General features: G+C 35.9%; 1 protein-coding gene across 2 annotated transcripts; it reads right to left on the bottom strand.

Moving 5' to 3' along the window:
* Nucleotides 1-551: 551 nt before the first annotated feature.
* On the bottom strand, nt 552-13,622 carry LOC120088010 (MIF4G domain-containing protein / MA3 domain-containing protein). 2 transcript variants are annotated; one of them, XM_039045035.2, is made up of 9 exons: nt 13,212-13,622; nt 9,782-9,878; nt 3,749-4,843; nt 3,454-3,643; nt 2,901-3,004; nt 2,416-2,518; nt 2,018-2,325; nt 1,496-1,801; nt 552-1,107 (listed from the first exon to the last, which is right to left on the bottom strand). In XM_039045035.2, exons 3-9 carry the CDS (start codon nt 4,772-4,774, stop codon nt 745-747), a joined length of 2,400 nt encoding a protein of 799 aa, XP_038900963.1. In that variant the 5' UTR covers nt 4,775-4,843; nt 9,782-9,878; nt 13,212-13,622; the 3' UTR covers nt 552-744. The 2 variants fall into 2 exon arrangements, with proteins under 2 accessions (XP_038900963.1, XP_038900964.1); XM_039045036.2 differs by lacking the exon at nt 9,782-9,878.
* Between the last annotated feature and the right edge of the window lie 389 nt (nt 13,623-14,011).

Genomic DNA, 14,011 nt, shown 5'->3' with positions numbered 1-14,011 from the left:
ATATGATATAAAATTTTCAAAATAAAATTTATTTATATACACCATTTATGTAAAATAACATAAATTCTCAATAAAGTACTAGATCGAAATAATGTTTATTTCCTTATTGTTTTAGATTCTATATACCAAAACCCAATTAATAAAAATAGAGTTATACACAAACGTTAAGTAAACGAAGCTGGATGTGCATGTTTAAGCTATTTTGATAAAGTAGGTAGTTGAGAAGCATCATCGTTTGAATATGAAACACCTGTAATTTGTAAACAAATCAGAATCCTGCCTTTTGCTACTCAGTTAGCTTCTTTTTTGCTTACAAGCAAAGATGATTTATTTTAATGTCTCAAGAAATGAAAATACACAATCTTAACATCAAATATTTGGTAACAGAATTATATAATTCAAATATTGTAAAGTTAAATTCAATAATGATAATAATCGTGAACAACAACACCTCCATGATATAATTCAATTTGTTATCAAACAAAAAGTGTCCATTGGGCCTGAACTTGAACAATGGGTATCTCATCTTATCTTATCATTGATATATTCAATTTGAGAAGTAAAAATCTAGGCACCTTCAGATTAATCTTAGCTATTTCAGGGATGAAAACAACTAATAGTCGTTAGGGGGACAAAATTTCCATATAAACAATAAAAAAGTTATTACAACACCTAGGAAGCAGGAAGATAAATCATCTTGCAAAGAGTACATGGAGAAAATATACAAACATATCTATGTCGATATCACCTTCCAGTTTTTCTTCTCTTCTTTCCACGTCTCCTATCTTCGCGTTCACTTTCTTCTGAATCTGATTCAGACTCTGAAGAACTTGATTCTGAATCTGAATCTGAAGAATCGGAGCTTTGAGATTCCTCATCAGAGTCCGACATAGGTTTTTGCTGTTGCATGATTAGCCGTGGCATATTCTTCAAATACTCTCGTAAATTCTCTGTCAGACCACCAAGCCCAATAGACGTGAAGAAGTTGATGGAAAATCTTGTGTTCTTCGGGTTATCCCTAGGGAATATGGATTCAAACGAATCCTGCATTGTTGGATCCGTGAGACGTTCGTTTAATAGTCGAATTCCCAAATGTTCAGATAATTCCTGCACCACAATGAACACCAAGATACAAAATTAACGTCTACCATAGTAATTTAAAACCCAAACTTCTCAACTCTAATGCCTACTAGTTAACTTTATACAGCAGCTACCATCACATTTCCATAAAAACGAAACAACTTTTGTAATGTCATTGATGAGAAATAGATGATAATTGGCACGTTAGTCACCAATAGACACAATGGAATGGATAGTGTTCCATTCATTACCAAAGGATGCACCAGACCTACCGTCAACCATGACAAGTAAAAACTAGAAAGCGGTGTTATTTGATAACCGGTAAGTTATTAAACTTCTCTATCTCAAGTACTAGCAACATTAACAACAAAGAAAAACAATCATATAGATCACGATCAGGACAGACGAGAAATACCTGGAAGAGGATCTTAATAAAAATCCTAGATGAAGAAGTGGTATCTTCTTCCGTCAAGCGAATGTATGACAAAACATGCCATGGGAGAGCATCAGTGCCAAGTAAGTGGGCAAAAAATTTAGCCACATTTCTTAACTTGTTAGTTTCAAGCCTATGAATCATGGAATATTGCTGGACAAAGCATTTCTCAAAATTTTCCTGATACACTTTGTTGATCTTGCAAAATCTTTGCCCCAACAGACCATAATATCGAAGGTAAGTTCTCTCCTGACTGCAACATTCCAATAACATGACGCATAACTCTATCTGCAAAGACCACAAAAAACGAATGACCACATTTACACCTGTACCACTTGTATAATATACCAAATGCAACAAAAATCATGCAAGACAAACATCGGTATTACAGGTCACTATCATAAAACAGTAAACAAACTTTGATTTTAGAAAGAGTGCAGTCAGGCTATGAAATTTGGTAAAAAAAAAAAAGTATTAGCAACAGAAAGAACTAAAAGAACTTACTTCTTGACCAGGCTCAAGTTTAATTTTTAGAAGTTTGTGCCCTGCCTCTTCAAAATCTACACTGGACATAATTGTCAGGTAGATTGTCCTTCTGAGGTTCACAAGATTAGTCTCTGTTTCATCGTTTATTTGCATCTGCTCCTCATCTTCTTCTTCAGATTCATCTTCGTCATCCTCATCTTCCTCATCATCTGATCCAGCATCAGATCGGTCTTCTTCATCATCGGATTCCTCACCAAGTATATTTTTCTTTAAATCCTCATAACGCTTCTCATTTTCAAGAAAATTAGGATCAGACTTGAAGATATCTGGAAGCAACACAGGACAAATATTAAAAAAATAAATAAATAAACCATGCACAAGTTTTTATTTTATTTATTATTTGAGGGAAAAAATACCAAGAGCAATTTCAGGATCTATCTCTTCTTGCAAAGAGATTTCATGAGTTAACTGATCTTCTTGTTCTACAAGGTCCAGTTCTGGACGAACAGCTGGATAGCCCTGAATCAAATCCAAAAGGAAAGAAAATAAAAATAAAAATACAACATTGTTGCTGCTATACAAGGAAATATGTGTGCGGAAACAAACAATTAGATACCCTTCATACTGGACCTTTTTGGTACATTGCAAAAGGTGAAATTTAAAAGATGTTAATATGAAAGAAATACCTTTCTTTTTGGCGTGGACTTTAACTACAATTTACTTCAAACACATTTTACATCAAATAAAAACAAGGAAACTATCTGGCTGCGGTAGATTTTATAAACATATATATGAAAACCAACTGAAAAGGCAATTGCTGTGCATTAAGAGGCAAATGATTCATTGCTAAAACGATTAATTATTTAAGACTTCATCCCATCGTGAGAATTACAGACTATACCTCAAACTTTGCTTTCCTTATTGCAAATAGGCCTTCAATCAGAAACTGAACCCTTTTATCTATTTCCCCTTCATGAAGAATTCCACGAAAACGCTCAAATATTCCTACAACCAATGAATAAGAAATGAAAGAAACGTGAGTATATCTTGGGGTTAAATAGGTGTGGTTCATATGGGGAATTTTATTTTTTAATATAATAAGACTAAAAATAAATAAATAAAACTTGAATGAACAAAATCTATTCCATGGGTGAACAATATCCTTGAGTTCTAAAGACTAAAATAAATAACACATTTATTTTTCTGATAGGAAATGCAAAAATATTCAATGATCCCATCCTTCAATGGTAGCAACTTCAAAGACGATAATCTGCAGCAGATGGCATAAACTTGCCAGAAAGCCAAACAGAATGAGCATGCCTAGACAATGATAATTTCATGACACAGATCCATGCAAACAAAAAGCAGTGACATGGTGAGTTAAAATGATTGAGCAATGCTAAATGCAGATACAATAAATCAATTTGCATAATTTATGACAATGGCTTACGCACCATGAAGCCCCTTAGGGGAAAGATCCTTGAGTATTGATCCACATTCAGTAACAAAACCAACGGCCACCTCCACGCTGTCATCTGTAGGATTCTCCAGCAACACAGTGAGTAATTCTAATGCAATTATTTCATGAGCCACCTGCTGATTAACTAAATGCGCTATAAATTTCACGGCAGCAAGTAGTTGAGGCTGTCAAAGATAAATAAAAGCGAGGATCAGCAAAAATTTAAACATGGAAGGTTTGGCTACTAAATAGAAAATTTTATATAAATTACAAACATCATGCAATATTACCTTGTCATTCCGTTTATATGCTCTTTTGAGCTGCAAGACAATTCTTCTCAATAGGAGATCACCCACTTCCGGAAACTTAGTATTCACAACAGCAACAAGTGCAGCAAATACATCGGTAAAACCTGGAGATGCCATTTGTGACTTCATACATGAACGGCAAAATAGACCCCTACCCCTGATCAAGTTCTCTCCGAATAACTCTGGAATGATATTCTTTATATTAGTAGCATTGACCTTGTTGACAAGCCCATTAATACTTTTTCGGAGTGCATCCCATGTCAAACGTTGATACTCAATGCTGCTTTTATCTTGGACCTCCTTCATCATTCTGGCCAACTTAAATGGTGGAATATATACACCCCCACTCTTTCCCAAATTTGAAGAATCAGGATTCAAATTGTTCTCGGACTGTTTATCCTGTCTGGGAGGTTGTAGAGGGTCAATAGTTCCTGTACCCACCTTTTCTTTCTCCCCAATGTTTCTCCTATCTTCTCTCCATCCACTCACCTCCTTATCTCGTTGATCTTGAGAATTGCTATACTTGTAATCATGTTTTGAATGCTTTCTCTCCCTATCATTGTCAGTCCAATTCCTTCGGTGTTCTGATTTTCTACTCAATTCCTTGTCACGCTCATCTTTTGAATCATGATGCAAATGGCGATCCATATTTTTATTTTCATTCTCAGTTTCACGTTCTCTACGGTCATGCCTCCTATTCTTCCACTCATCTTCATCAGAACTTTGATATGATTCTTTTCGGTTTTCTCTTTCTTGTCCTCTACTATGGCGATTTTCACCATGATGCTTTCTGTCTCTATCATGTCTATTTCTGTTTCTCTCAGTTCTCTGTTCATCTTCATCAAAACTTTGATATGATTTTTTCTTGTCTACTCTGTCTAGTTCTCTGTGCAAATTTTTGTCCTGATGGCTTTTATCTCTACCTTGCCTGTTTTTGTCTCTGCTTATTCTCCTGTCCTTTTTCACTTCATCCTCATCTGACGACTCTCTGCTATACTTCCTATCCATACCAGTGACGTAGGAAAATTTAAACAACTTGAAAGCACAAATATTTTCAGCACCAACCTAAAATCCTCCCTGTCAGGCAAAAAAAAAAAGGGTACTAATTAGCAGGAGGGCTCTTTAGTAAGGGTGCGTTTGGATGTCTATGTAAAAAAAGTGCTTTTCAACAGTGCATTTTCTTTTAAACATTTTCTATAAAAATTGTTTTGAATTTAATCGCTTACATGTTTGGTTATGTTTTTTCATAATATACATACATTTGTTTAGTTTGTTCTGCACCAGAAGTGTTTATACTAATGTCAAATTACCATAAAGGACTATTAAACACTATAAACCAATTATGTTAAAATCAAACATTAATTCCATTATTTCTTCTATTAAAAGTAAATATTTATGGGTATTTCAATTTTAGAAGCACGTCTATCTTGAAATTTATATACATGATCATAAAAAGATAATTTGATCTCCAACAACAATACAAAAAAGATAATAATAATATATTAAGTATTTAAGCACCTTAAAGAACCACACCCCAAAAGCCAACTATTGGAGTGGGAGAGCCAAGCCACTTAAGTGCCACATTGGTCATCCTATTCCAACCAATGTGGGACAAAGGCATCTCATACTACCTTGGTTCCTAATGTTAGAGCATATATGTAAATAGAGGAGTTTATAAGTTTTCTTGCCCTTTATTGTCTTTTCACTAGTCTAGGGCTTTCATATATGCCTATATATATTAAACTCTAATGAATAGAATGAATGAGATTCTTCAATATTTTGATATCACAATAACATAGTACCAGAGCTTTAGCCAATCAGGATTTGGTGGACCTTAGGGTTTGAGAGTCTAGAACTCATTTGTCTTTAGGGTTTTGGGAAGTGTTTGGGTTTACACTTCTGCTTGTCGCCGCCATCTGCAGTGTGTCCACCGTCCGTCGCCGTCATCGCCGTTGCAAGTTTGATTAGTTTTATGCGTTATTTTTTGACATTGCTCGTTCCAAAGGGAAACTCAACTGCTAAACTACGAACCATGGTGGTCCCGCGTCCATTTGATCCACACGTGAACTTCATGCGTCGTCGCAGTCCTCTACCGCCAGTGCCCTTAAAGTGTTGAGAAGTGACAATGTCGGTGAATATTTTTCAAGAGTACTTACATCGTATCGTATCTAAATAAGCATGGAATTTTTCATTAATCATCTTGTGTTGATACTCCTTCTCAAAATGGAGTTGTTGAACGAAAGAATCGACATCTTCTTGAAACTGCATGAGCTCTATTCTTTCAAATGCATGTTCCAAAGCAATTTTGGGTTGATGCAATTTCAATGGCCTGTTTTTTGATTAATCGCATGCCTTCATCAATTCTTAAAGGTCAAATTCCATATCATGTTCTATTTCCTACATAACCTTTGTTTCCGACAAAAATATTTGGTTGTACTTGTTTTGTTCGAGACCTTCGTCCTAATTTGACCAAATTAGATCCTAAATCCTTGAAGTGCATTTTCTTAGGCTATTCTTGTGTTCAAAAAGTATACAGATGTTATTGTTCTAGTTTGAACAGATATCTCGTATCTCATGACGTTACCTTCTTTGAGGACAACCCTCACACTCCATCTTTGTCTACTACGAGTCAGGGGAAGGACGATGATCTCTTCACATATACCATTCAGTCTCCCACACCCAATCTTAATACATCTCCTTCAACTCCCAGACCCAATCTTAATCCATCTCCTTCGAGATCTGTCACCCCTAGTCCACCTATTATTAAACAAGTCTACTCTCGACAACAACAACCTCCGGATGATTGTCCTATTCTAAGAGATTCTTCGTCATCTAATCCAGGACCAAGTGATGACCTTCCTACTGCTCTTCGTAAAGGTAAACGTTCTTGTACTTTCCCTATTTCTCCTTATGTCTTTTACGACCACTTATCATCTTCAACATGCTCTTTTGTTGCATCTCTTGATTCAATCTCGATTCCCAAAACCATTCATGAAGCTTTGTCACATCCTGTTGACGTATGCCATGATAGAGGAGATAAATGCCTTAGATGATAATGGTACATGGGATTTAGTATTTCTTCCTGCAAGAAAGAATGCAGTTGGATGCAAATGGGTGTTTGCATCTAAGGTCAACCCTGATGGCTCAATTGCTCGGTTAAAAGCGCGCTTGGTTGCCAAAGGCTATGCTCAAACATAAGGAATGTATTATTTTGATACTTTTTCTCCTGTTGCACAACTAACTTCTGTCATATTGTTTATTTCCATGGCAACATCTCACGGTTAGCCTTTGCATCAGCTTGACATTAAAAATGCCTTTCTCCATGGTGATCTTCAAGAGGAAGTGTATATGGAGCAACCACTTGGAGTTGTTGCTCAAGGGGAGAATGATAAAGTACGTCACCTTTGCAAATCATTGTATGGGTCAAAACAATGTCCACGAGCAAAGTTTGAAAAATTTTGTCAAGCACTTAAGCAGTTTGGAATGAAGAAAAGCAAGTTAGATCATTCTGTCTTCTATCGACGATCTAAGGGTGGTTTTATTTTACTCGCCGTATACAGTGATGATATCATCATTACTGGGAGTGATACATTAGGTATGTTATCTTTTAAAACATTTCTCCAAGGTCAATTTCATACTAAAGACTTGGGAATTTTGAAGTACTTCTTGGGTATTGAAGCCATGAGAAGCAAGAAAGGTATCTTTATGTCGTAGAGAAAATATGTGCTTAATTTGCTATCTGAGACTGGAAAATTGGGTGCCAAGCCATGTAGTACTCTAATGATGCCTAATCATCAATTTACAAAAGACGGAGAACCATCTAAAGATCCTGAGAGATATAGAAAATTGGTTGGAAAGTTGAATTATCTTACAGTAACACGATCAGACATAGCTTATTCAGTAAGCATTGTGAGCCAGTTTATGACTTCACCCACAGTGGATCATTGGGCTGCAGTGATATTATTTGAAAGTTGCATCTGGATGTGGAATCATATACAAAGACCATGGACATATGAAGATTGAGTATTTCTCAAATGCTAATTAGGCAGGATCAAAGGAAGACAGAAGATCAACTTCTGACTATTGTGTTTCTGTAGGAGGCAATTTGGTTTCATGGAAGAGTCAAAAACAAAATGTAGTCTTGCGATCAAGTGTTGAATCAAAATACAGAGCTATGGCACAATCATAATGTGAAATAATGTGGATACATCAACTCTTATTTCAATTAGGCTTAAGTATTACTGTTCCAGCCAAGTTGTGGTGTGACAATCAAGCTGCTCTTCAAATTGCTTCTAACCCAATATTTCATGAGTGAACTAAACATATTGAAGTTGATTGTCATTTTGTTCGTGAGAAAATACAAGAAGGTTTGGTGTCTACAAGATATGTGAAGACTGGAGATCAATTAGGAGATATTTTTACAAAGGCCTTAAATGGAATCCGAATTGACTACCTTTGTAACAAGCTGGGTATGATCAACATATATGCACCAGCTTGAGGGGGAGTGTTGAGTATAAATGTAAATAGAGGAGCTTATTAGTTTCTTGTCCTTTATTGTCTTTTCACTGTAGTCTAGAGCTTTCATGTATGCCTATATTTATTAAACTCTAATATATAGAATGAATGAGATTCTTTAATATTTTGATATCACAATAACACCTAACAATACCCCATCCCTAGCAAGCCGATTTCCCGACAGCTACTCTAGCAGTACTTCACTCAGCCACATCTAGTCAGAACCCTCTGCCAGTTCCACTCTAAAACGTCGACAACCGACTCTAATACTATTGTTAGGTACTTAAGCACCTTGGAGAACCACACTCCAAAAGCCAGCTATTGGAGTGGGAGAGCCAAGCCACTTAAGTACCACATTGGTCATCCCATGCTAACCAATGTGGGACAAAGGCATCTCATACTACCTTGGTTCCTAACATAATCATCTTTCCTAGATAACAAAATATCAAAAAAACATAAGAAGTTGTGCAATTTGATCACGTTCTTCATTTATCTACACTTCATGAACACTTGAACCCCCATGTTCTTCATTAACGTCTCATGATTTATTTCATCATTTGAAGGTAATAACATCTCATCGTCTGTCATAAGGCTTGAACTCAAAATTTGTAATTTGAATAAATGCTTTAAAGTTATGGAGAGCCATTGAAACAAAAACAATTCGCAAAGATTAGGGCATATTTATAGAGCATGATAAATCTATTGAGATATCAAACTAATGTGAGGAATAAACAGAACCAAGATAAAGTATATGCTAAAGCCTACACCATAGATCACTACATTGAGATTGTACTAGACCTTAGGTACAAACTAGCTTGCATGAGTAGTCTACATAATAATGTCTAAAACCATACAATAAAATGTCTGATACACCAAAAAAGTATAAAGAATAAATAAATTTAGTTGGGAAGAACAACAAACAAAGCAAACACATGAGTGAATCCATCAATTTTTATCCACTCAAAAGGACTCGTTTAAGCAAAAAGAACTCAAAAGAGCCAAATTCACAGTCATGAACACAAACCCACCTAATAATTCAAACAAGTAAAAGAAAAAACAAAAAAACAACCAATCCATGGAAAACATTCATGAGGAGAGAAGATTCATATCAAAAGAAAACCAAAAGAAATCAGCAACAAAGATAAAACACTCCCAATGGGAAAGAAAGAAACCAGAAGAAAAACCGAACTAGTTGCTAAATAGAAACAGCAGTGCTCCAGAGAAAGCAAAGCAGCCAAACTTCCTGAAGAAGAACAACAAGAACATTTCCCTCAAACTCAAAGCCCACTTCCAATCACAATTCCCCTCCACTTTCTCTCTCTAAATGTGAAAGGATGAAAGTTTTTTAGAAAAAGAAACTCCATATTTCCTTCTACACTAGTCCCGATATAATCATATTCACACAAAAGGAAGGGGACAAAAATAATCGACGGAATGGAAAAAAAATATTGGAATTGAATAAACAATTCTAACAAACTAATAACAGAGGAATTAACAAACCTTCAAATGAGCAGCAGCTTTATCTTTGTCAAAAACACCCGTGCACTCTACGATGTATTCCGCACAGGTCTCACCGGATGGGATCTCCGCCGAATTTCTAAAACCATGATATATTCAACTTAATCCATTGCAAAGAAATTTGCATATTCGAATTAATTAGCCCTCAGCAATTGAACAAACTTAAATTTTTTAAATTATTTATTAAAAAAAAAAAAAAAACCCTCAAGTCATGTACCGACTTTACAAGTTCCTGATAGCTTATTTGAGCAAAATCAAAAAAAGAAGCTAACATCAAAATGAAGCAAACTGATGGAAAATCTGCTAACCTAAGGAAGAAAGATACATAGGAAAAAGAAAACTAACCTGAATCAATGTAAAATCATAGCGAGAAGCTTTTGGGCAAAATGCAGAAGTGAGAGACAAGAGGAACATATACTTTCACGCTAGGTCAAAATGAGCAGAAGATTTGGGAGATGGTAGGGTAATGCAAGAGTATTTTAGTCCGTTTGATACATTTTGAAAATTTGGGAGGTATCTCGGTTAAACACTAAAAAACTCTCTTTCTAAAATCTGGTTCCAAGGGTTTTCTCCAAAAGAGTTTGTTTCTTTAACTCCTTTTTTATTTTTGTTCAAAAGTTATTTTTAATAGTTCTCAAACACCTGGATTATTTTTTAAAAAAAACAAACACAAATATTAGTAGTACAGAGAGTTAACAAATGAAGTGAGTTCATTAAAAAATCAAAGACAAAAAAATGGCAAAAAAGAAAGCATTCGTTCCCCTTCTATATCTTGCATCTATAGTATTGTTGTCTTTGTGGATCTCTCTTTCATTTAATAAAAGCCTAGAATCTTGGGTTACTAATTGGTGGAATACTGGTCAATCCAAATTTTTTTTGAATGATATTCAAGAAAAGAGTATTATAAAAAAAAGTTATAGAATTAGAGGAACTCTTTCTCTTAGACGAAATGCTAAAGGAATACCCAGAAACACATCTACAAAAGCTTCGTATCGAGAATAAATCCTACGACTTCTAGTCCTGAAGTTTCCACGCTTGAAAAAAATAACTTGGGATGTATCGCTCAAATCATTGGTCTGGTACTAGATGTAGCTTTTCCCCTGGGCAAAATGCCTAATATTTACAACGCTTTGATAGTTAAAGGTCAAGATACTACCGGTCAAAAAATTAATGTGACTGGTGAAGTATAGGAATTATTAGGAAATAATCGAGTTAGAGTTGTAGCTATAAGTGCTACAGATGGTCTAATGAGAGGAATGGAAGTAATTGACATGAGAGCTCAGACTAAAAAAAGACATCCAACCTTGGCAAGAACGACGTTCCGCGGAATATATGACCCATGCTCCTTTAGGTTCTTCAAATTTTGTGGGGGCGTAGCTACCGAAATTAATACAATCAATTGTGTCTCTCCTAGAAGTTGGTTAGCTACCTCCATTTTGTTCTAGGATTCTTCCTATTCGTAGGTCATTTATGGCGTGCAGGAAGGGCTCGTGCAGCTGCCGCAAGATTTAAAAAAGGAATTGATCGTGATTTTGAACCTGTTCTATTCATGACTCCTCTTAACTGAGACAGGCGATCTAATGCTTAAAGTCAAAATCAATTTGATTCCACCATACATAATTAGGTTGGACGGATCGGGTTATATTTTAAAAGTCTTCCTTTTTCCTTTCTTCATTTCTATCTAATCGTTTTTTCTGTTTAGTTTTTTTTTTTAAAAAAAAGTTTTTTTTTTTAAAAAAAAAAAAAAAAAAAAAAAAAAAAAAAAAAAAATCGAGGTGTTTGAGAACTATTAAAAATAACTTTTCAACAAAAAAAAAAAGAGTTAAAGAAATAAACTCTTTTGGAGAAAACCCTAGGAACCAGATTTTAGAAAGAGAGTTTTTCAGTGTTTAACCAGGAATACGTCCCAAATTTTCAAAACATATCAAAAGGACTAAAATACTCCTGCATTATCCTACCATCTCCCACATCTTCTGCTCATTTTGACCTAGCGTGAAACTATATGTTCCTCTTGTCTCTCACTTCTGCATTTTGTCTAAAAGCTTCTCGCTATGATTTTACATCGATTCGAGGTTAGTTTTCTTTTTCCTATGTATTTTTCTTCCTTAGGTTAGCAGATTTTCCATCAGTTTGCTTCGATATGAGGTTAGCTTCTTTTTTTTTATTTTGCTCAAATAAGCTATCAAGAACTTGTAAAGACGGTACATGATTTGAGCTTTTTTTTTTAATTTAAAAAATTTAAGTTTGTTCAATTGTTGAGGGCTAATTAATTCGAATATGCAAGTTTCTTTGCAATGGATTAAGTTGAATATATCATGGTTTTAGAAATTCGGAGGAGATCCCATCGGGTGAGACCTATGCGAAATACATCGTAGAGTGCACCGGTGTTTTCGACAAAGATAAAGTTGTTGCTCATTTAAAGGTTTGCTAATTCCTTTGTTATTAGTTTGTTAGAATTGTTTATTCGATTCCAATGTTTTTTTTCATTCCGTCGATTATTTTTGTCCCCTTCCTTTTGTGTGAATATGGTTGTATCGAGACTAGTATAGAAGGAAAAGAGGAAATACGGAGTTTCCTTTTCTAAAAAAACTTTCATCCTTTCACATTTAGAGAGAGAAAGTGGAGGGGAATTGTGATTGGAAGTGGGATTTGAGTTTGAGGGAAATGTTCTTGTTCTTGTTGTTCTTCTTCAGGAAGTTTGGCTGCTTTGCTTTCTGTGGAGCACTGATGTTTCTATTTAGCAACTAGTTTGGTTTTTCTTCTGGTTTCTTTCTTTCCCATTGGGAGTGTTTTATCTTTGTTGCTGATTTCTTTTGGTTTTCTTTTGATATGAATCTTCTTTCCTCATGAATGTTTTCCGTGGATTGGTTGCTTTTTTGTTTTTTCTTTTACTTGTTTGAAATATTAGGTGGGTTTGCGTTCATGACTGTGAAGTCCTTTTGAGTGGATAAAAATTGATGGTGCGTTCATGACTGTGAATTTGGCTCTGTTGAGTCCTTTTGAGTGGATAAAAATTGATGGATTCACTCATGTGTTTGCTTTGATTGTTGTTCTTCCCAACTAAATTTATTTATTCTATGTAGATTACCTATGCAGAAAAAATCACTGGATTCGCTTATCCAGTTTGCGTTCTATTCTACTCCAGCTTTCCTTGCTAGGTCCAATAGGCTGTGCCTAATATGGTTGTTCAGGTCTGGTACAATCTCAATGTAGTGTTTTATGGTGTAGGCTTTAGCATATACTTTATCTTGGTTCTGTTTATTCCTCACATTAGTTTGACATCTCGATAGATTTATCATGCTCTATAAATATGCTCCTAAATTTCGACTTTAAAATCCAAACAAGAGTGTATCAATAGATTGAAGCGAAACATCATCGGCCGAGAGATCCAATTGAAATAGCACAAACTTACCCAAACAAATCTGACAGCACCCAAGACGGCGGCAGGGGCTGGGCGGCGACGGATCTGGTGAGGTCAGCGCGCAGAGGGGCGCGCGGCGGAGGAGATCTGTGGCGGCGGACGAGCTTCGACTAGTTTCGCGAGGGAGAGGGAGGCGGACGGTGAGGGAACGTTGGGCGGCGCGGCTGAGACGCGAGGAGGGACGGCGGAACTCAGTCACGAGTGAACGCGGCTTGGCTGGGTCAAGGGCGAACGCGGCTTGGCTGGCGGCGGGATCTCGTCGGCCTAAAACCCACGAACGGCGAGCGGAAAGAAGAAAAGCTCAGGGGGGGAAGGGTTTCGGCGTGCGTGCGAAGGGGAAAAGGGAGGAGGGAGGAAAAGAATAAAGAAAATAATTTAAAACCGAATAAAATAAAATATCTTGGAAAATTTATAAGGATGACCCATTTTTAAAACATAATGTCAATTGACCTCTTTTGACATCATCATCACATCAAATTATGTAAATTGTCTTCACCTCTTTATATTCTTATCTTTTACTGAAAACCAACCAAAACTAAAAACTCTTCAAATTTTTCAAGCGTAACGGCTTTGTATCGCTCATAAGCTCCGAACAGTTCCACTGCATTTTAAAATCCATTTGGGCTTGCAAATGATTACACTATCACCGATAAATCGAATCTGATTGGTAAGTGATTTCAATCTTTGCCTGAAAAATGTCTTAAACTGATCGGTAATTGGGCCTTGTGGGTCGTTCTGGGTTTAGAAATAGTGTGAACCTATGGCTTTTTTGTTTTTGTTTTTTTTTTCGA

This window comes from Benincasa hispida, chromosome 10 (genome assembly GCF_027475165.1).
Source record: "Benincasa hispida cultivar pf3 chromosome 10, pf3_genome.v1.1, whole genome shotgun sequence".
Lineage (NCBI taxonomy): Eukaryota > Viridiplantae > Streptophyta > Magnoliopsida > Cucurbitales > Cucurbitaceae > Benincasa > Benincasa hispida.
Note: the sequence above shows the minus strand (reverse complement) of the source record. Positions and strands in the feature narration are given on the sequence as shown.